General features: G+C 40.9%; 1 protein-coding gene across 1 annotated transcript in view; it reads right to left on the bottom strand.

Moving 5' to 3' along the window:
- The window catches only part of EGFR (epidermal growth factor receptor), a 157260-nt gene that overhangs the window by 48485 nt on the left and 86735 nt on the right, over positions 1 to 22040 (bottom strand). The window contains exon 2 of the mRNA XM_058019334.1: positions 965 to 1116. Coding sequence (XP_057875317.1) covers positions 965 to 1045 — 81 coding nt within the window. The 5' untranslated portion in view covers positions 1046 to 1116. The remainder of the gene's footprint in view (positions 1 to 964; positions 1117 to 22040) is intronic.

Here is a 22040-nt window from a genome sequence, read left to right as displayed (position 1 = left end):
GTTTATTCCTGTCTTGCATTGTGAAACATATGCATTTCTAACCCCTAAAAATTCACTGCAAGTGAAAATCCTTCAGGCTACTAAAGATATTTTCCTTTTTTGTGAAGACTACCAGTAAATTTTCAAGAGACTTGTTATATTCCTTGGAACCCTGAGCTCCCCAATCAGGTTGTGTTTGGGAAACAAGAATGGCAATACCATCATATTTGTAACCCATATGTTCAAACCACAGATTTTTTGATATTGCTTGTTACTTGCTGGTGGAGAACCTGCAGGTCCCCATGTCAGCCATGGCTCCTCCCCATGCTATGGCTGTGTTTAAACATCCATCCTCGGTTCACTCCCTCCTCAGCTTGCCTTAATTTGCCCATGAACTTGGGCACAAAACAAACGTTGAGATGGGAGTAGCCCATGTGTCAATCACAGGGTATTATCTTGAAGATCACTTCAAGAATCCATGTGAGAAGTTATTGCACAGGACTTGCCTGCCTGCTGAGGGTGTGAGCACTTCAGGCTGGAGAGGCACTCACCACTATGGCAGGGGAAGGGACTGCAGTTTGGAGGGCAGGGAAAAGGCCTCCACACTTCACAATCTGCCACTCGCTTTGTGCTTTGCTTTGCCCAACAGCACCACAAAGCCTTTTGCTCTCTGAGAACTGAGGTAATAGGTATGGATGAGGTTTCTTCTCATTCTAATTATAAATGAGAAGAAACCCATCTTGGCATGGCACCCAGCACAATGCTTGAAAAGCTATTTCTCACAGGACCTGATTTCTTTAGTAGGGATGAGTGCATCCTGCAGCCTACAGGTATGCTTAGACTGCAGGCTGCGATTCCTCTGACCTTAGCTAGCTATGTTTTTGGATCACCACAGAATTTTATCAGCAGCTGATCCTTTGCACTTAAAAAATGGGAGTAGGATTTTTTTGTAGCAGAGTAGACTTCATTGGCCACGAACACTAACCTTCAGGAAAGAGAGGTCACGATTGTGCTCCACATATGTAATCTCCAGGTTGCTGAGTACCACCTCACAATTGTTGTACATCCTCTGCAGGCTGGTGAAATGGTCTTCCACATGTCCCAGTTGGGTCAGCTTGTTATTTGTCCCTTGACAAACTGTGGAGAAAAGGAGAAAGCTCCATGAAGGAAAGGAAGAATTAACTACAGGGAAAAGACTTGTTTCTCACTTATCTTTAAAAGCACTACAGTAAGTTAAGCTTCATAAGAAGCAAGAACATTATCTGTCATGACTCCACTGGCAACAGTGTAGGAAGTATGAAGTGTTTCCCAGGGACAGAGATGTACCAGAATTCAGAGGAGGAATAACTTCCCATCACAGTCTGTTATAGAAAAGCCACAATACAAGGTTTTTATACATAGGGAGCACTAAGTTTTGTGCATCACAGACATAACTCAGTTCCTGAGGAGAGGACATTGATACAGTTCCACTGAACACTACTGAAATGGCATGTTGCCAGGTATCACCAAAAGTGATTTTCCTGAGGACCTATTTTACATTACTTTCAGGGGCATTGGGTCTCCTTGTAAGCTCAGAGGAAGGAAGGGGGGCTTCCTGAAGGACCCCTTAAGCTACAAACTCGGGTTTTAAGGTCTAACTGAACCTCCAGGTCTTACACATCTCTTGCCACTCTGACATTTTGGGAGTATGACAGATTTAGATTTTCTGACATATTCATCTTTGGCACTCAAATTCACTTCTGCCTGGTGTGGAAGGAAGAGGTGTCACACAGAGCACCACTGAGATTTCAAATATTTATAACAGCACGATGGAAAAATTAATCCCCTCCTGACATTATATTACACTGCTTTATTAAATCTAGAGGAACTGAAAGAAGTCATCAAGATTGTAATTGACTGCAATGCATGAGCAAAATGCAAACTTGCTCTGAAGAAAAACACCAGACACAACCCTGAAAAATTCTGTACTCATACAGTCATTTCCTGTGCTATCCCTACAGGGGTCAAATGAACACATCTCTCAGTTATGCTAATACAGAGAAAAGGAGAATTATACAAAAGACAATGCGGTAAAAACTTCACAACCCCTTCCAGGGGCTCCTTCAGCTCCACTTTGCTCTTCAGTGGGAGCAGAAGCAGGCTGTTATCTCATCATTTGCATAATGCAACCCCAGCCTAACTGCACAGCTTTCCATATTGAAAGAATTATATTGTTTTAACTTGGAGAAATAAATATATGAAATTATAGTTTTGTAGAGCCATAATTCATAGAAACACCAATCACAAACTGGAGTGCTGCAAAGCAAATAACAAAGACTCTTGAGAAAGCTGGAAATACGTTTCAGTTCTAGTAACAAAAGACAACACCTGTTGAAGATTTACCGAACAACTGATGCTTTATTAGTAGGAAAACCAGTGTAATGACAGCGATAAAAACACACTTTACCAATCATCAAAACTATTCACTGAACATGTGGTACTTTTCAGTACAATCATCGGCATTAGGAGTTACAGTGATAACAGATTAAATACTCTGGACCATGTTTAAAGCAAGGCTGTTCACTCACATTCCTCAGTTATTTCTCACTACACATCTAGAGAAACATTATAGTGTTTGGAATCAGAGCAGCAACTGCTGGTAAATGGGAGCACTATGACAGGCTGGGAGCACATCATCTAAGCTGCTCGACCCTTTTTATATATTTTGAATTTCTGAATTTCTTAACACTTGCTTTAGAAATTCTAAGTGGGATTTTCTGTTTTAGTTTCTGTTCCAGTTTCAAACTTCACTGTTGCATTGTGTTCATACTTCAAATCTGTACTTGATGTCCACTTAAAGTACAAGGTCCACAAATTATCAGAGTCATGGGTAGGTTTTAATTCTGCAGAGTAGTCACATTTTGAAAGTTAGAAGTACTGTCATATGGCTAGTCTGCTCTGGAAAAAGTGTTGGTTGCTCTTGGGGACAGGGATGAAGAGTCTTTGAACTGACTGGAAAAGTCAAGGAGTCATCCCAGAGGAGATCTTGAATTTTAAGCAATGTTATCCTAAAACCCAGGAAAAACCAGTAATCACAGATTCTGAGACTGTTCAAAATCTCAGCTTGGATGCTCCGTTTAGGCATCTCATATCTGATCTTTAGAACAGTGTGATTTTGGAAAGCACTCTAACACAGTGCAGGAGCAGGTGCAGTTTGGCCTGCTCACAGAAATAAAACTATAAGTCGTCCTGCTGTACTCTTCAGGGTCCCCAAATGTACCTGATGCACTTGTTGCACCTCTGAGGTTACCAGCAAAGATCTGCCCCAGTACTCAGGACAGGTCCAGTGCAAAAGCTGCAGTGTTTATGCTACACCTGAACCAAAGGATGGCTGGAAGGAGGAGCTTTCCCTGGTGGCATCCTCCTGGCCACCTGTGCCCTTGACCGACTCTATGTGGCTTGGCATCAGTCACATCATACAATAAAACAGCCCAGCTTGTTGGAACAACCCCTAAGACAAACTGCACTCATTTGAATGTGCTTCTCTTGGGATCAGACAAGTGTTGGAGCTCTGAACTTGGGCCAGCTGTCTTGAGAAAGACAGACTTTTCACTGCTTCAAGACTGAGGCAGCAGTCAGAGGGCATGGTTACTCTTGCACCTCTCCCTCTCCCTCTCCCATGGGACCTCTCAGGGAACCATGCCAAAGAGTTGATCCAAGCTACAAATAATATAGGACAATAAATAAATAATTAGACCGAGGGTATTTTTAGCTCAGGAAAGCTTGTTGATGTGGTTCACTGTGGTGTTCCATCCATTGGAAACAGCTCAGAGGACAGAGCAAGGAGGCAGAAGCAAATAGGCAAGAGAAAGAGCTTCCCTGCTTGTGAAGCTGCAGAGGGAAACCCAGACATAACAAGCTCTGAAAGGGCTTCACCTTGGTCCCCCAGGACCTCCTTTTCCCCCCCCTTTACTGTGGGCAGAGAGCACTTTGGCAGTTCTCTACCAAAATAATTCAAAGCCACTGGTCCCCTCCTCACATCCTCCATCCAGTAAACAGTAGCTGCAGATGAGATGTTAGTTACCATCTGGAGAGCAGAATAAAGAGGGCTGCTGCTGCTAAGAAATCAACAGTGTGTGGCTGTCAGAGTATCAGCCAGAGCACCTCAGTGCAGCTTTCTCCCTCATGCACAAATTTTTGTTTGCGCTGAGAGATATAAGGGATCTAAGTGCATCCACAAAGTGAACTTCATCACACCAGTATTTACCAAGTGAGAACCTGGGTCATGAGCAGTATATGCTGAGCAAATAAAACCCAAATCAAACAAAACAAGGTAAATCCCTGCAGCAGTATTACTGAGCTCAGGCAACAGCGCAGAATAATTTTCCAACTAGAACATTTGAAAAGAAAATAAAATGGTCTGCTTATATCTGATGAATAACACCATTCCTGCAATTTCTTTGCTTATGGAAACTGTTCTAAAAAGATACATGCTATAATTATCTGTATATAATATCACAGTGTGAATGCCACTCTGGCCAGAGGCTAAAGCACTGACAATGAGGTGCTCGCCTTGCTCCGCAGAGTTTTAAGTGGGATGTGCATGCTTGAGTGGATGGAATTTATTACAATTTAACCTCTTTTGAACTCAACCTACTTCTACTTGTCCTCTAAAGGACAAATTCTGATGCCACATGCAATACATTCATTACATAATTTTGTTTCAATGTGTAGCAAAGCCAGCACTATCCAGTTTAGGAGTCAGTGGTGGGCATGGATACTTGCATGGTACTGCTGGAGGTTATGGTAGCATGTACTGTATAATATATGTTCTGTGTGGACACTTACACGTCTTAGCTAAAAGGGAGAGTACAACATTCAGGGTGAGAACAACCCTGACCAGTAGAAAAGCCAAAATCCAGAACTGAACTTCAGGGCATGGGCTGATCCCTGAAAGACGAAAGCTTTGCTTTTATCTGTGATGTTAATATAATGAAAACACAACTGGTCTGGAAAGTTTTGACACAGAGGGCACGTCCCAAGAGGCTGCTGTCTGTGGCAGTGCTGAGAGCAGGCTGCAGGCTGGGAGTGTAGGGCTCTCCTGTCCCAGCCAGGGTGATCTGCTGGGCCCTTAGTGCCCAAGCCACCACTCCTATGACATGGGGCAACCCAGAATTCTGCAGGGCAGCATCATGGGATTGTCACCCTAAAGCATTTAAATTATGTGTGATATAGATTTTAGCCCATTTGCTGCAATTCTTAAATGCCAAAGTGATGTTGATCTTGAATCAGCTGCAGCATTACCTCAACAGACAGCCTAACAAAAATTTAGATATTGCTGAAATGACCCATAAGTCAGGCGCTGTACAAGGCAGCAAGCAATCAAAGGGCTCAGGAAAGAGGCACACTATACTGACAAATGCAAACTCATTGAATTTAGTGCTTATGAAAAGTGCAGGGTTGGCTGTCCTGGCTACTAAAAGTTTCTGTGTGTCCACAGACATGCTTGTGGACATGCATCCCCTTCTCTGCCCCAAACTTGGACTTACAGGAGTATTTCTAGGTGATGCAAGCTGGTTGACCCTCTGCAATCCTTTGGTCCTTGGCCACTTTTTTCTTGTGCAGCCTGAAGTAGTAGTGTGAAACAAAAGCATTTCCTAAATAGCATTTTCCTCAAGTGATGGTAGGGAGACAGGGGCCATCCATACAGATGTAATGCTAAGCAACAACATTTTCCCAAATCCATACAAGCTCAGATTAAACAAAATGGTCCCTGCAGCAATTGCACTGATACAAGTAAAATCTGTTTTCATCTTTTCCCCAGAAAATCTCTGATTACTGAAGTCCCAAGCCTGTCACACATATTTGCCCCAGACTTGAGAAAAACCCCAGAGAATGCTTTGAAACCAAATTATCGCCAATCCCCAAATCACTCTGTTTCTATCCCTGCTTAGTCTGTGTTAGTCTCCATTTACCTCAGATACACATCAAAATAGTAACTCACAAAGGCAATTTCAGAGATATGCAAGTCCATTTTCATGCTTCATATGTCACTTATAACTATATATGCCCTAGTATGATAAATTTATGTACTATATGCATATTTTCTATATTATGCATGTTTTCTAGCCATCACTAATGATAACACAAAACTTGTAGATGAGGGGTGTTTGTTTAATCTGACAGTGTATTTATAAATGTTCTTCTCTCCTCACTCGTTAGCAGTAATTTCACTTTTGATTGTTTTTGGGTACTTAATGGAAGGGCAGCACTTTGCTGGGTGTTTGGTTGGGATAGAAAGCTGGCACTGAATGCCTGGGGAGATAACACTATTACTGAGTGTGCTACTATCAGAGTGTGGGGGAAAACACCTTCCAAGCGAATGGAATAACTTTAAAGAAAATATTGCTCAATTTGGGTCTGTATGAGCAATCACACCATCCCAGCCTTTGCCCATTGTATCCCCTGGGTCACTCCTGCACAACCCAGAGGGAATCCTGGCCATACCCTGCATCTCCATGATCTTTCCAGGGGAAAACCTGTTTCCCCTTTATGAAGACCTTCATCTAATAGGCCCTCTGAAATTAAATGAAGATGCTTGCCATTTAAGCATAAATATGCACATCAGTTCTAAGGGCAGGTCCTCTAAAATCAGGTATTTTTTTAACTACCTTCAAAGCATGCCCTTAAAGCTATGAAATGGATCCACATAACCTGCAGTGGAAACCAGCAAAGTGCAGTTTACTAGCTGTCAAATAATCAAAATAATGACATTTAAGCTTACAACAAAGTACTAGAACAGACAGGCCATTTGTCATAATGATTAACCTACTAGAAAAAGAAAGAACCATGCAATGTTTCCCTAAAGAAAACAGGGTATGACATATCAGGGGTTGAAATAAGAAATTGACATTACATTTTATGTAATCAATCACTCAAATAGAAATATTTCTTATATTCACAAGTTCCTCAGGTCTACAGAGAGAAGGGATGGAGAAATTACCCAGTATTGCTGGGCTGAGTATGTTTACTAAGTATGTTCACTGAGTAAGAACTTCAAGAGGGAGGAAACTTCACATGACACAAAAGGAAAACCAAATCTGCTGCAATGTGCCATGGGAAGTTATGGAAAGGAAAGCTAGGAAACAGGTGAGGAGTACAAACAGTGCTCACATGCTGGCACACATTTTCCCTTAAGAACAGTGTCTGCAAACCCATACAATGCCTAAAAAGTCCAGTTTCAGCTTAATGACAGCAACATTCGGGCACTGGAAATTCTTCTGCAGAAGATAATGATTTTGCACATATCCAAATACTTTAATTTAAAACACTGTGAAAAACAACCTCACGTGGCTTTAGCAAGTTCTTGCTCAAGCAGTGTGGTTTAGAGTAATGCAGTTGCTGAGATGAATTCCAACTTTCAGACACACTGGGACCAAAACAATGACAGAGATCTTAAAAATACTTAGATGGAAACTGTAATTGCAAAAATTACCAAAACTAACACCCTAGTGGAGAAAAAGAATATGCCTTGAGGGAAAGCTTTCCCAGATGGTTTCTTATTTCTATTTACTTGACAAAAACAACTTTTCCAGATAAAAGTAATTTTAGGTTTCCCTTCCTGACTCCAATTAGGAGTGGAGACCTGCCATTCAATGTTGAAAGTCACATCCTGAATTGCAAAGGATGGAAGTATCATGACAGATGGTCTGTTTGCTGGTGAGTGTGTTTGCCTGAAAGAACAAATAATCACATACAAATCAACTTGTTTCTGGATGAAGACCTCACCAAAGTCACAGTATTTCTGACAACGAGGGATTTAACCTTATTAATTCCCCAGGGTGCTTTTTTTCCCTCCCCAATATCATTTACTAATATTTCTATTTTTCTCCTTTGTTGCCATTATTTAATTCTGCATGTATGTTTATTAATCCTCCAGAGATTAAGGCCAGACCAGGATGTGCTGAAATCAATCTTTCCACCGGCTTCAATGTGAACTGGATGGGGGATTAAATTATTCTCTTGCTGATACCGGTATAAATTTGGAGCAAGTACATGGACAGGATAGACTAACTCAGATTTAAGTTTTGCCCTCTGAATGTCTTGGGATAAAACTGTTGTTGATACAGATATTTTCTGTAAATACAAGTAAAATTTCAAAGAAACAGGAATTGTCACCTTGCAATTTTCTACAGTTTGGGGAAAAGTTGATTTCCAAAGGTGAATGATAGATGGGAATTTTGAGAGAGGGTATTTCCACTGAGGTACTGAAAGATAACCTGAGTTTAGCTGAGTTTTCTTCATGTGGTTTTGTCACTGATCTCAAAGACTTCAAATCACTGCTGAGGATTCCTGCAGATGACACAAGCATTGCTGGAGTTCTAAATAACAAAGAGGGACAGATGACCTGCGCAGGCTGGTTTGTATAATTTAGGAAAATAAGCTCCCTGAACAACATTACACGAACTATAGCCAAAGGCAAGGTGTTAGATCAAAGACTACAGAACACATAGTAGGCAGAAGATGGGGTCCTGGGATGCAGTTGCCCTGAAAAAGACTTGGGAATAATATGAGGTGACCAGAGGGAGAAGCCAGGATCCACTGGGTCCATCAGTGGCAAAATGTTGAAGGAAGGGAGGCAGTGCTGGCATTAATCCCTGGTGGTGCCCCAGTATGCCACAAGGGTGGTGGCCTCTGCACTGGATGGCTCTTCTCTCCCTGCAAAGCAGATGCCACTGGGGCAGCTCCCACTCCCAGTGCTACCAGGATGTACCTGAGGCTTCAGCCCTTCTCCAAGCGACATTTCAGCCCAGTTCCCTGACACATGGCCAGTGATTAGTGCACTAGGATTTTGCCTTGACTTTGGCAGGCTATTTATTGAGAATGATGGCTGGAAAGTCAAGCTCCCCAAGACGTCCTCCCCAGCACCTGGGGTGCTGCTGTTGGGTTGCTCTTCCCACTCACACCCTCTGGAGAGGCTGCCACAAAGGTAACTAAGAGCTTGCACGGGGCTTTCTCTTTTCAGCTATTGCTCAAGGTTAAAAGGCCAGGTCTATTACAAGTGCAATAACCAGTGAACTTAAATAATGAGTAGTTTATAAATGAATAGTTTATAAATATTAGACACAACACTTAACAAATTTTGTGCAGAAAACCACAGAGGCACCTTCTCCCCCTTTTTAACCATATTTAGAGAAACTCAAGCCATACTGACTGTGCTATGTGAAGTCAGCATGGACTCTGAGGTGCCCCCAAGAAGTTTTCCCATGGGACCCCAACAGAACAGGGTGATCAGCTTGGCTTTACAAATATATCAGCATCAGGATGGGCAAAGTGATGAGTTCATGCCCTAGCTGGCCATTTTTAGACTCACTGTTCCCTACACACTACAGAGCAACTGAAGCTGGATGCTTTAGTGTGCAAAATGGGGCTCTTCAAGACAAAATGTCAACTGCAGCTTAGACATTCAAGAGGTGTACAGCACGGGGAAACACCACTGAGTGCTATGGAAAGGAACCACTGAGGAAGAAATTAAGGAGTGGGGGAAAGGCAGAGTTGGTGGTATATTGGTTATACTGGATGGATGTTCTGCCATCCCACTTATTCTGGGTTTCCCAAGAGAAAGCATTGCCCATGCCTGTGTTTTCGAAGAGTGATCTTCATGCTGTGTGAAATCCACACACTGACCAAAGCAAGTCTGTCTTGCACTGCACTGTTTGCACCCAAACACGACCATGCAAGGGGCAATAGACTCTGGTGTCAGTCCCAGCAGCTCTGTGCACTACAATGGCTTGTTTCCCCCAGGGATGGGTCTGTCTATCAGGTAGCACAGGCCCTGGCTAGAAGTCCATGGCTGCAGTCCTCCAAACCTCCAGCTTCATATACCAGCACATCTACTATGTTAATCTCAAAAAACCTGTGTGCATCCACTGGGCAGAACTCTGGAGTGTGAGAAGGACTGTCACACAGCTCCATTCATGTGAAGTTCTGGCCCTGGGAAATGGCTCACAGAAATGGAATGGTTCTCCTGGCATCCATGGAGAAGTTTGTATTGCTGTGTTTGCTGCAACTGGTGTAAACAGTGGGCACAGAGCACAACAATGGGCATAGCTCACCAAGCCTTGAATCTGGTTACACATGTCTGGCAGGGCTGTGGCACCTTAAGATGTACACCAGGATATTTGGGAAAACAAGTAGATGACAATGGATAAATAAGCCTGTTTCCATGGTCTAAAAAACGCCACATACTTCACTGTTGTTTGTTCTGGCAACATCTATGAAGCAGCAGGATTTTATAGCACAGTAAAAAGAAACTGAAGATGTGTGGCCGTGAAAATATGGGATCAGTTGCTAGTTACATCAGCACTGAATTGTTTAAAATCATTTCAAAATGAGTTAACTTGAGAAACGAGAGTTAAAGGCATTAAACTGTGCTGTGAACATTTTAGCATGTGGGATTTCTTGAGACACCGCAATTGCATATTTCAATTTGTGCCTTCCAATGAAAAAAGACATATGTTTTTCTTTATTTATATTAAATCAAGTCTTATGTTGAAGTAAGCTGTGGTTCTCATGCACGTATTTCTGAATCCCCAGAGGTGTAAAGCTCTATGTGAGCACTCACATAGAACTGGCTCAAAAAGGACAAGAGAAACCACTTGCAGCTCATTCCGAGTAGAACACTAAAATCTTGCTATTACAAATACAACACATCCAATAAGTATATGATTACACATACACAAACATATGTGTATATATATATATATATATATATATATATATATATATATGTAGCTCTCCCAGTTAAGCAGACGGACATCTCTAGAGACCCAACATATGTGGAATACTGCTGAAACACAACAGCAACCACACAAGTTTCATCTGCTGCCTTGAACTACACTTGCCCACCTCCATGATCACCCCATGCACTTCTGTGCGTGGTTCTGCCCACTGAGGACAGGGAAGTGCTGCCAGCACCCACGGTGAATGCTGCACCGAGCCTTGGGGCATGTGCAGCTGCATCAGTCCCAACGCTTCCTCCCAAGCTGCTCTACAGTGAGTTCCAGACTCCTGTGGAGCCAAGCTGGAGAGCTACAGGAAGATCTATGCCTCAAAGTTCCCTACAGGACATCTTGTCCCTTAAGAATCAGGTCACCTTCTCGAGCAAGACTAAAACAAGACAAAAACTGCAGACAGGACTAAGATAAACAGCATTTACTGCTGCAAACAATAAAAGATACTGTTAAGTTACTACTGTAGCAAATGCCCTGTCAACTGACTACAAAGAACAAATGCAAGCTGATAAAAAGCTTTAAAAGTTTGTTTTCAACAACTGTGCATTCATGGGAATAAATGCTAACAATGACTCTAGGGCTTCCAGACGAAATTTGGATATTTGTGCATGTTGACAAGCAAGCAAGTTAATACACGCTGCTGGGTTTGAAGAGCCTCTGGTAATATTTAAGTTTAAAAGGCATAGCACAAAAGCATATTAGATGCAAATGAGGATCATCTTCTGATCTTCATTTAAAACTTGACTAAAACTCAGTGGAAAGACTGCTATTGAAATGAATGGGATCTGAATCAAGCATTTATTTCATTTAATTTAACTGTGTGAAATTTAATAAATGGGATAAATAGACTCTCTACCACCCTTTATTCTGGAAGGAAGAGAACTACAATTATATTTTGAAAGCTCAGGTAAAAAGCCACAAAATGTTTAACAGCACCTGGGTAAGTTTTGAAGATGAAGAACAATTTATCTTCAAAAGTCTGGGAAAAAAAAAAACATTGAATTCAGTAGTTTAGTATAAATGTTGCAAGTTATAGCAAGTGGACTGCTTTTAGAGCTGGTCTTATTTAGCAATAGGGAATCTCAGTCACATTTAATGCCAGAGTTCAGTTCTGTGAAGACCTGTAAACAGGTCTGAACACTATAAAAGATATTTGAAATGCATGATTACAGTACGTTTCATGCTGTTCAAACTCCAAAGAAGTTCCCTCTCCATCTCATGATTTGCATAGTTCCTTCCTCATGTCCTTTCACCCTTTTCAACAAAGCAAAAGCTCCATGGTTTAGTACAGAGCCCAGAACATCTGCAATCTGAACTCCAGAAATATAATGTAATGCGGATAAAGCCCTGCTAACACTCTTAGACTTCTATGATCATAATGTCCATTCATGAAGGTCAGAGAGAAAAAACTTCTGAGGTTTGTTTGTTTGTTTGTGGATTTTTTAAAAAAAATTGTCTTTGAAAATACTAATAAAACAAATATTGAAGATGGGTAAGTGAAATTTTTTTCTCTGAAAAGAACAAAGCCTCATGTTTATCAAAACACTGTGCCTTGCATTGACCTGTGTGTCTTTTTAGGTCAAATTATTGTTTCACATATACTCAGAATTAGTGGCTGTTTAATTGTGAACAGTTTCAAATCAAAATAAAGATGACTGCAGCTGCTAAATTGGTTCTGCAACTCCTTTGTCCCTAATGTTTGAGGGATGGTCTTTCTCAAGGACCTTTTCCAAGCAACAAGTCAGGAAAAACAATGCACAGCTTTAGCAAACACATCACCCCCCCCCACATGCAAATATGAAAATCTAGAAGATGACATGCAGATAAGGATTAAAAGAAAATCCGCCCTTACATAAATGACACAAACCTGCTTTAACACATTCCACCCCCTGCAGAAAAATTTTTCAGAAAGGAACTGCCCCATCAGTTCAGTGAACATGGGGAATAAATGTCCCCTTGTATACAAAAAGCTGGTAAATCAGCTACAACCCAAGCTCCAGCACAGAATGTGAAAATGTTATCGGTAGCAGACGGTTGGACTGTGCTTATCTTTGCCAAAAGTGTCTTGAGGGGGGAAAAAATGCCAGAAAGTTTTTACTAGTGCAGCGAAATGCATGAAGAGACATGAAAGCCAGTGACTGACTGTAGAACTGATCTCACTTGCTCCTGCTCCCATCTGCTCCTCTGTTCCTGCAATGCTTCTTCTGTAGATGATAGTACTCAAGAGTTTTGATGAATGGAAGAATTTTTGTCATCCATTAGATTTGGGTTGTTTTTTTTCCGCTCTGACCAGAAATAATCAGCTTTTACTTTTCACTATATTACAATTTGGAAACTTGCTGCTGTACACAGGTCTCTGGCTTTTTTTGTTTCCTAGAAGAAAACAAAGGGAAACAGAGCTGGGAACATCCCAGTGCAAGTGTCAGCACCAGCATCACTGCTGTGGGGCATCTCAGCAGTTTTGCAGGAGGATTGGCCCTCATCTGCCAAATACAGACACCCTGTTCGTGTTTGCTACTCCAATGCTGCTAGGATGCCTTACACTTTCCAAAATACCTTCTTAGGCACCTGCCCAAGAAACCAACTTCCTTGACTTCAGCTTTTTGTGGGAAGAAGTTTCTTGAACAGCAAGACAATTTAAATCACATTCTAATGTGTTTCTGGTACAATGTTTGGAGATCCCACATTTTTCTCCAGCCCAGACCTTTGGTGGAAATTCAACAAAAGGAAGGATTGGTGGAATAGCAACCTCAGAAGACACCAGAAGCAAGCAATGTTAAGATTTGATATCCATCATGCCAAGAACTTGCATGCTTGAATCTTCCAAGGACTTTTATGGAGAACTAAAACTGCGAGGGGAAAAAATTATGTGAGGCAGGCATTTATGTACCTCAGCTGAAAAAAAAAAAAAAAAACCCAAAAAAACCAATCACATTTTGTTTTCCAGAAAATGACATTAACTTCAGAAAGATCTGGCCTTGGCCATTGCATCCCAGAAAGTTTCCAAAATTGCAAAATGATCACCTTCTGAGCTAATGGACACATCACACAGCCAACTCTCCACTCCGCAGCAAAGCTGCTCCTTGCCTTGTGAAATATCTTCTGATAAGCCTTACTAAAACCAGAGCCACCTTATCTGGGAAAAATGACACCTACCAAGTTCTTAAAGCCATAGGTCTATTTGACTGCCTTTGATGCATTTGCCAGTCTTCAATCCCTATCTATCTATCACTTCATGGAGGAGCTGCAGCAGCTTTTTTTTGTGAGCCCAGTGAACTGCCTGGCTGCAAGTGATGAAATGCCACCAGCCCCAGAGAACAGAGCAGCTTTGTGTGTTAGCAGCTTCATGTTTTAGCAGCTCTGTGTTGCCTTCATCCTCACCTCCCAAAATGTGGAAACAAATACTCATAATGAACAAATAAAATTATTTCTTCCATGGGCTAGGAAATGAACTTTGCAGTGTTGAATGCGAGACTGTGTAGTACATTGGATTGTATGGCCAGTCTTGGAAAAATAAAGCAGAACAATCCTGTTCTCAACACCAGAACTAAAGGTCTGCATTACAAAACTTCAAAAGATTTAGACAGATTTTCCAAAGTAGGAATAGGAGTTTGGCACGTAAATCATACAGCATGCCAGTGGGAGGTGGCCATCAGCACTGGCTGTTGAAAATCCTCACTTCAAGAGGGATCAGCACTACTCAAACAAAGACACAGGTTTTGCCACTAAGAAGTAAAGTTTTCAAGACCTACTATGCCTCCATGAAGGAACATTCTGAAGGAACAAGAGCCCCCATTTTGCCCCCAAATGCAACATCACTGCGTTTATATCAGTGCTGCATGAGGGCATTGACTTAACTTAGTTGCACCAGGCTGCAGTACCTTGGAGCAGTATCAGCATTTTTAAGCAGCATGCAAAATGACATTAAAAATAATCGTGGTAAAAGGAAAAAAAAAAAAAAAAAGAAAGAGAAAGATGGGCTTAGAAGGGACAGAAAACAGCTGCTGGTAGATGCATTACAGCCGCATTCAGCTTACAAGCTCCCCAAAGGTTCTGGTACAGGAGTTAAGCAATCCCTTGGGAAAACTGAGCTTCTGATCTGGCTATGTTATTCAGCTACAGGATGTCTCTGCTGTCACCAGGTTTGCTTTTACGAGACAGCACCCGATAGAAGGGGGGTTGTGTTTTTTAGCTCTTGGATCTCATAAATGAAATTACTGAGTTCTTTCCGAGCTTTGCCAAAATAAGTTTCCATTAAAAGTCTCAAAACTGTCTACGGAAAGTTTCTGCTATGCTTTACTGAACTCTCCCAATAAATGGCAATGCAGTTTATACTTGTGGGAAAAAGCTCTGGCAGTGTGTATCTATTCCAGATAACGTGCAACTAACACAACTCGGGAAAGAAAATGTAGGTCTCAGAGTAACTCAAATGTGGTGGTTTAGGGTGTTACTTTTCCCTCTGCATGTTGGAGCCCATTGTTCTAAGGAGGAGTCCCACAACCCTTGCAACTGCATCTCACAGGATGTGACTGACGTGCTCTGCCAGATGCTGGGACACGGCAAAATATTGGACTTTTGTGCACTCTTTGTTGCATTTTTGTGACAAATTAATCCTACCCAAAAATGTGGGGATGCTCATGAACACCAAACATATTCTTATCTGCTCCTAATAATGTATGTCTTCAAGCATGCAAAACTGTCTGTCCTTCTTTTTCCATTAAAGTGCATTTATTTAAAAATTTGGCTTTCCATCAGGAAGGGAAAATAAGTTTTACACTTCTGGAATACAAAACTCATCAAGTGGAACATTTGCATTGGCCTAGATCACTGACCATGTAAAGATGAAGCTGCTGAAACCCTGATGATGAAACTGCTGCTTTTGAAAATTCTGCCTTATCCCATTCTTTTTGGTTTCAAGCAATTTTTTTTAGATTGAAACTTCACTATAAGTAATCAAACCCTATCCCACAGAACTGGAAGGCTGTGTCTTGTTCGAAAGCATTTTGCTGTGCCCATTATGTGAAAACTTAGGGAGAAGCAACAGGATTTCAGAAGCAATGACAAAATGTGCACATCTCTCAGATAGGGCACTGGAAACTTATTTTTTGCCTGCTTTTAGTAAAGAGATCCTATTAGATCTCTGTGGTTACTACTGCAAAAGTAGTAAGGATTATGTCATTCATTCTAAGGCATCATTTTATGTGCTTCCTCAACCAGAGATTTTCAATTTGTGCTCAACACCACCCTGGGAGACTCTGGACTATTTTCATGCCCATGAAAGCTAAGTAATGAAAAGCAGGCTTACACTTGCTAGAGAGATCTGTACCCTACCTCCCGTGGAACTATTGGAGGTGCTTGTCTATTGAGCAGTGCTGGAAACCCCTGGTATGCATAAACTGTGAACTCCTTTAAAGCATCTCCTACCACTGCCTGACCCCCTGCACCCCCCAGCACTGTATATCCACACACATTTATATACAACACATAACATATACATATACATATACATATACATATACATATATATATATATATATATATATATATATATATATATATATATATTACATGGCCTCTTGTTGCCACCATAAGTCTACCTGAAGTACTTAAAGGTGAGACTGAACAGATGGGTGGTAAGAGTACTGCACACCAATTTCCAATCTCTCCTTCTCGTGTGCTTATGCACAGACCCCTTAACAAGAAAACACTTCCAGTCATGCAAATGCTTACAGGAATCTTCCTATGGAGGCACTGCCATTTCTTCCTCACTTATTTTCAAGGAATATATGTCATCAGCTTTAATTGAAGCAGAGCAAATAAGTTTTTTGTTCAGATGAATAAATACCCCACTCATTGTGCAATGAATATCCTGAAGCTGAAGACACGGTGAGGTAGGAAGTGTTCTTGAGTGCTTCAGAAAACAGAGACTTGGTACATTTTATAGATATGTATGATACTAACACAGAGTTGACTGTGAGTGAAAAGCAATCCTGTTTCAATTTCCACAGGAGTTTATCATCACATAACCTAGATACTGTAACTATTTCCTTGCTATGACGTGAAAAACTTCTTTCCTTGCTCACCAATTGGCTGGAGAAAGAGGGTGGGGGTGGGGAAGTCACATGGGGATGTGGAGCATTATGTTCTGCAATGACAACTACCCAAGTTAGTGCATTAATTATTTCTCAGCACTATCATGTAACAGTGTGTCCCTAAATAAAAGTAGTCAGCATATTTATCAGTGACTTAAAAATGTACTTCATCCTCTGTGGCACAGTACCATGACTCAAAACAAAGTCTTGAATTCTTCCGCCAGAGGTTTTTCATGTAGGGTCATGCTCCTGTCTTGATTAAGAAAATAGAAAAGGTTTTTTTTTGTTTTTTTTTGTTTTTTTTTTTTTTTTTTTTTTGTTTGGTGGCTGGTATTTCTTGGGATTTTTTCCTTTTTTTTTAAAGGAAAGCACAGTTTTTTATTTAGTTCTGTTATGAGATAAGATATTTACTACTGAACACGTGCTACAAATATATGACAGAGCAATAAAGACGATTTAATAGCATGGGAATCTCTTGCTCAAGAGGGCTAAGAGGTCAAAAGTTATGGCTTTGACATATAACATATGCTTTCTGAGTGTCTTCTTCTTCCTTGCAGGAAGTGTTTTGATTTCGCAATCTTACAAATATTCCTGAAAACTCTGAGGTATTTTTCAAAGTGATTCACTCATGTGGGATTTTAAAAATGGACGCTTCCTCTGACCACCTTACCTTAGCACCAAGTGCCTTCATGAATGTGTACTTTAGGAGGTCATGGACACATCCTGAGGTATTTCCCCTCCTGGAAGGGGACTGTAATAATTACATTATATGCAGAGCACTGCCAGCATGGGGAGAGATCAGCACTGGTACACTGGACAAACAAGCACAGAGCCCAGCTGTGCTGCACACACACACAAACCCTACCAGTTGCCCGCCAGATGGGCTCAAGCCTTGCCTCTGCAGGGGCAGAAACCCATGTCACACCATTCCTAACAGCTGGGTGCTGCTGAGTCACTCGTGCCCAGGAAGGGGAAGCACCAGACGCAGCTGCTTTCGAAGGACTCACTGGTGTGAGCTGTCGCCAGACCCTCTGCAGTCAGCAGGCACAGATAAGCAAACCAACAGAACTATTCATCCTCACTGCACAGGATTCAATGTCCCTTTGTTTGCAGACAGCTTAAGGTTTCAATACAGACACAGCCTAAATCAAATTTCTCTACAAACCTCTGGGTTGTAGCAAGACCTAACTTGCCTGTGACTTATTAATTTACAAACAACTAGGAGAGTAATAAGAATGAATGACACCAGTGGTAGCTATAAGCAGATTTTTTACCCATTAGAACCTATAGGGTCATGTGATGTTCCTACAGGTGCCCTGCTCAGTGCTTGTGTTCAATTCAATGTGTGCCATGCCACAGCCCTCTGGAAACACATGGAGCCCCAGAGAGGCAATGGGGCCCTTTGTGCCTCTTGGAGGCTGCTCCAGACCTTCATCCCTCTGACATTTATGAAATTTGCTTCTAAATGTTCAGCCTAAACTCAGGCTTTGCCATTCAAACTATTTGTATAAATTGTGCTAGCATTGTTCTTTCCATTAAGGTAGATTCTTCCCAGTCTGATATTGTCTTTTCCATTCAACTCTCTTAGCCCTGTCTCATAAACTGGAATATTTCCCTGATTTTCCTTTTATTATATCCATCCAGTTAATATCCATATTCCATTAAACTGTGGATCACAACTATACACAGTGTTCCTGCCAAGGATTTAGCAGTGTATTGTAAATGATATTAAAGCTTTATCACTACTGGGACTTTCTGCACATTGTATCCTTATTTTCTGGATATACACATGAGCTCACCCATTCTTCCAGATTAAAACAAGAGTAAGTATGTACTTTTGCATTCTGCACAATTTTAACTTTTATTCCATTTCTTAGCATTCTTCAGTTCTATTCAAATGCCACTCAAACCTTCCTCTTTAGCTCTCCATTGTGAATCATCACATTGAGAAGGACCTATGCAAAGATCTTTAATGGAAATATTTAACTAGACACATCCCAAGAACAATTCTTAAGGATACCCAGTAGATACCTGTCTCCAGAGCTTTTCTGATACAATCTGTTGTGCCCCTTTAATCGGATCTTTATCCAAGTTTAAACTCTGCTACTAAACTAATGTAACCTCCTTCAAGTTATATAGTAACTTCATTTCATTACTTGGGTTACCGAAGTTCAGGCTAGTAATTATCTCCACAAAATGAAACAAAAGCAAGAACCCAACCATCTCCTAAGAAAGACAACCTGGTAGAACTGATCTTTGCTAACACAACTAAAGCTTTAGACTATTTTCCTTTTACTTTATTTACCTTTATTTTCCTTTCCTTCAAAGCACTTTCTGAAGCTCAGCATGATCTCAAAGGCAGAACAAAGGTCCTAAAGGTTCTATAGCTGTGTGGCTTTGCTCACTTCTTGAAACCATGGGGGCCTCGTTTTATTGCACAGACATGTAGAATCATGATTGTTTGATGACATATTATATTGCTTACTTTTAAAATAAAGTATTTATCACTCTTTTTAATCCATACATTATAGGAGCTTGACCTGGGTGTGGAGAGCTGTGACTGGAGATTGATTGGAAAAGTGGAGATGATACATTTCTTTCAGTGAAGATTTAAGATTGTGAAATTCCATTAAGAATTACTTTCCTGCAGATCTCTCCTGGCCAGTACCTTTTAAATGTACATGTAAACATCCTGTCTGTCTTCAGCAGCATATAATGCTTTCATGGTAGCAAAAGTCAACCTGATGTAACCTGGAGCTAACCTCTGATTCATTTTCTTCTTAATTAATGTAAGTTCCTAGCATCCATGCCCTTTGCAGAGAAATAAGGAAGGTTGGTCTTTTAAATCTAAGTTAATTTTTAAAGGAAATATAATTGAAAAAAAACAAACTCAGTCATATCTGTGTTGCTGAAGCTCTATGAGCTGTACCTGATAAATTATCTGTCTGTGATGCCTCAGAAAACACTCTGCTACTTCCTGTACACCTTGTTTGTAAAGCTCTGTTTACTTACCTGTTACTTTTTGGCTAATTATTAACCGCAATTAACCTGATGGACTTTTTTTTCCAAACAGAACAAATATTTATCAGAAAAGCAAAGCTTATTCAGTAAGCCAAATGCAAATGTTGTCTCAGGCAAGGTCAGAGAGGTCATGGGGAGCAATAAGGTTCTATTTCTCCATGGACTACTTTGTTCATTACTGCTGATTGAAAATTAGGGGGAGATAAGTAGAAGACCAGAACTGTCACTTTCTGTTTATTATGGATTTTTAAAAGGTATTATTTACAGAGTGGTTTGGGAACTAGTTCCAGATTGGAGGGAGGAATAAAAGCTGTTTTCTAGGCTCGCTGACAAAAACATTTTAAAATTCACTGCAATGCTACTGACAAATTTTGGGGTTTTTCTTTCCTACTGTCTGTTTCTGTGCAAATAACAAAATATTTCAGGAGAGCAATGGATGTTGCATCCTTCCAACTACTTCTGCATCCTTTGCCAACCACTCACTGACATCTCCTTTTTTGACATCTCTGATATCTGGGGTGATGGCCCCTGTCCCCTGTGGGACAGACCCACAGGGTTCATACCTGTAACAGTGTCTTACTGATTTGAGATACTCCTGTCACACGTGATTAAGTCTTGTCTCCCCAAGTTTAAAAAAAACACTAGAAATTAAAGCAGGCAAACCCAAATTTTGTATTAATGGTGCCAAAATTAGCCCAGGCTATGGCTGAAATAAAAAAAAAATGCAAAAGAGACCATCAGATGGTGCCATAAATGTTGGCAGATCAGTCTAACTCCCATCTTTCCTGGCTGGGGGAGGAGGTTTTTCAGCAGATACTGCAGACATCTAAATCTGAGAGCTCCAATTGTAATAAAACATTTCACTTTTCCCAGACAGTGTTCTCCTATTCAGGGATGTTTGTGAAACTGTGCTGCCAAATCTGTGATTTCACAAACTTTTCCACGGTGATAACATAAACAGTGAGTAGAGATTTATCTGAGGGATCAAGCTGCACTAGAAGGGGAATGTGAAAAAATGTGCATTTGAAGGCATTCTCTCCCCTGAGGAAGGATGAAAGCTCATAGACATGTATAAAATGAACCTCACACCCCAGATCTGATTCAAGCTTCTTTTGGTGTACTTTCCGAAAATGCATATCAAATTCAATGAACTGAAAAAAATCACAAAATAAAAAGTCTTTTTTTAAATTGAATTATCTCTGTCTTTCCTCTTAATAAAGCAAATTTGTGAGATTTACACAGCGGACTTTAAGAATATTCTCCATAACTCACTGAGCTTTCACTCTTCCCTTTAAACTAGTACATGATGGCTTTCTCAGGGAAGATCAGATTTTGCTCTCAGTTACATCTACATCAAAGCAAAAGTAATGAGACTGACTGGGGCAAAATTATTCCAGATCTACATCACCCTCATGGGCAGCACCAAGAAAGAACATTTTAAAGACAATCTAGTTAATTAAGTCCAAATTCATCACACTTTTTAAAGTTATGGGCAAGAGAAAAAACTAGACTTAGTATGTTTGTCTTATTGCCAAGGAGCACTCACTATAAAACCCCCTTGAATTCAAAACTGAATGAGCACATACATTGTAGCAGGGAAGTTATGGCAGAAAGGAGAATAACTTTATAAACTTTGATAATTGCTTGATCTGGAGTTTTGATTAAATGGTCCTTCCAGTATGAAATTATCCTCTAAGAGGGCCACACTTTTAAATTCTCTCTCATATTTCCTTAATGGTTTTCACATTTTATTTTCCCTACTGCAGTCAAAACAACTTCTTTGGCAGTCCTATCTTCCTGCAGTACACAGCCTGTGTGACCACTCTTATCCCCACAGAAGGCATCTGGGACTACATCCTCTCCTGGATGAAAGTGAGAGCATCTGTCTTCACCATTGAAATGAAATACTGCTCCTTTTTGCAGAGCTCTTAGGGCCTTGGTTTAAATGCTGGGAGAAAGGGAGGCTCTCACAGAGGGCTGCTTATGCAATTATCAGGTCACGTAGTCACAGTACACAGCGGGGTCAGAGGAGGCAGAGATATGTGGCCAGTTACCTGTCCCAGCACACACATCTTGTCCTGGTGCCTCTCCCTCCATGCTTCAAAAAACCCACACACACAGGTTTACAGCACCCAGTGCTGTTTAGAAGAACCACATAATCTGAAAGTGCTTTTTA

This window comes from Melospiza georgiana, chromosome 1 (genome assembly GCF_028018845.1).
Source record: "Melospiza georgiana isolate bMelGeo1 chromosome 1, bMelGeo1.pri, whole genome shotgun sequence".
NCBI classification, from domain to species: Eukaryota; Metazoa; Chordata; class Aves; order Passeriformes; family Passerellidae; genus Melospiza; species Melospiza georgiana.
Note: the sequence above shows the minus strand (reverse complement) of the source record. Positions and strands in the feature narration are given on the sequence as shown.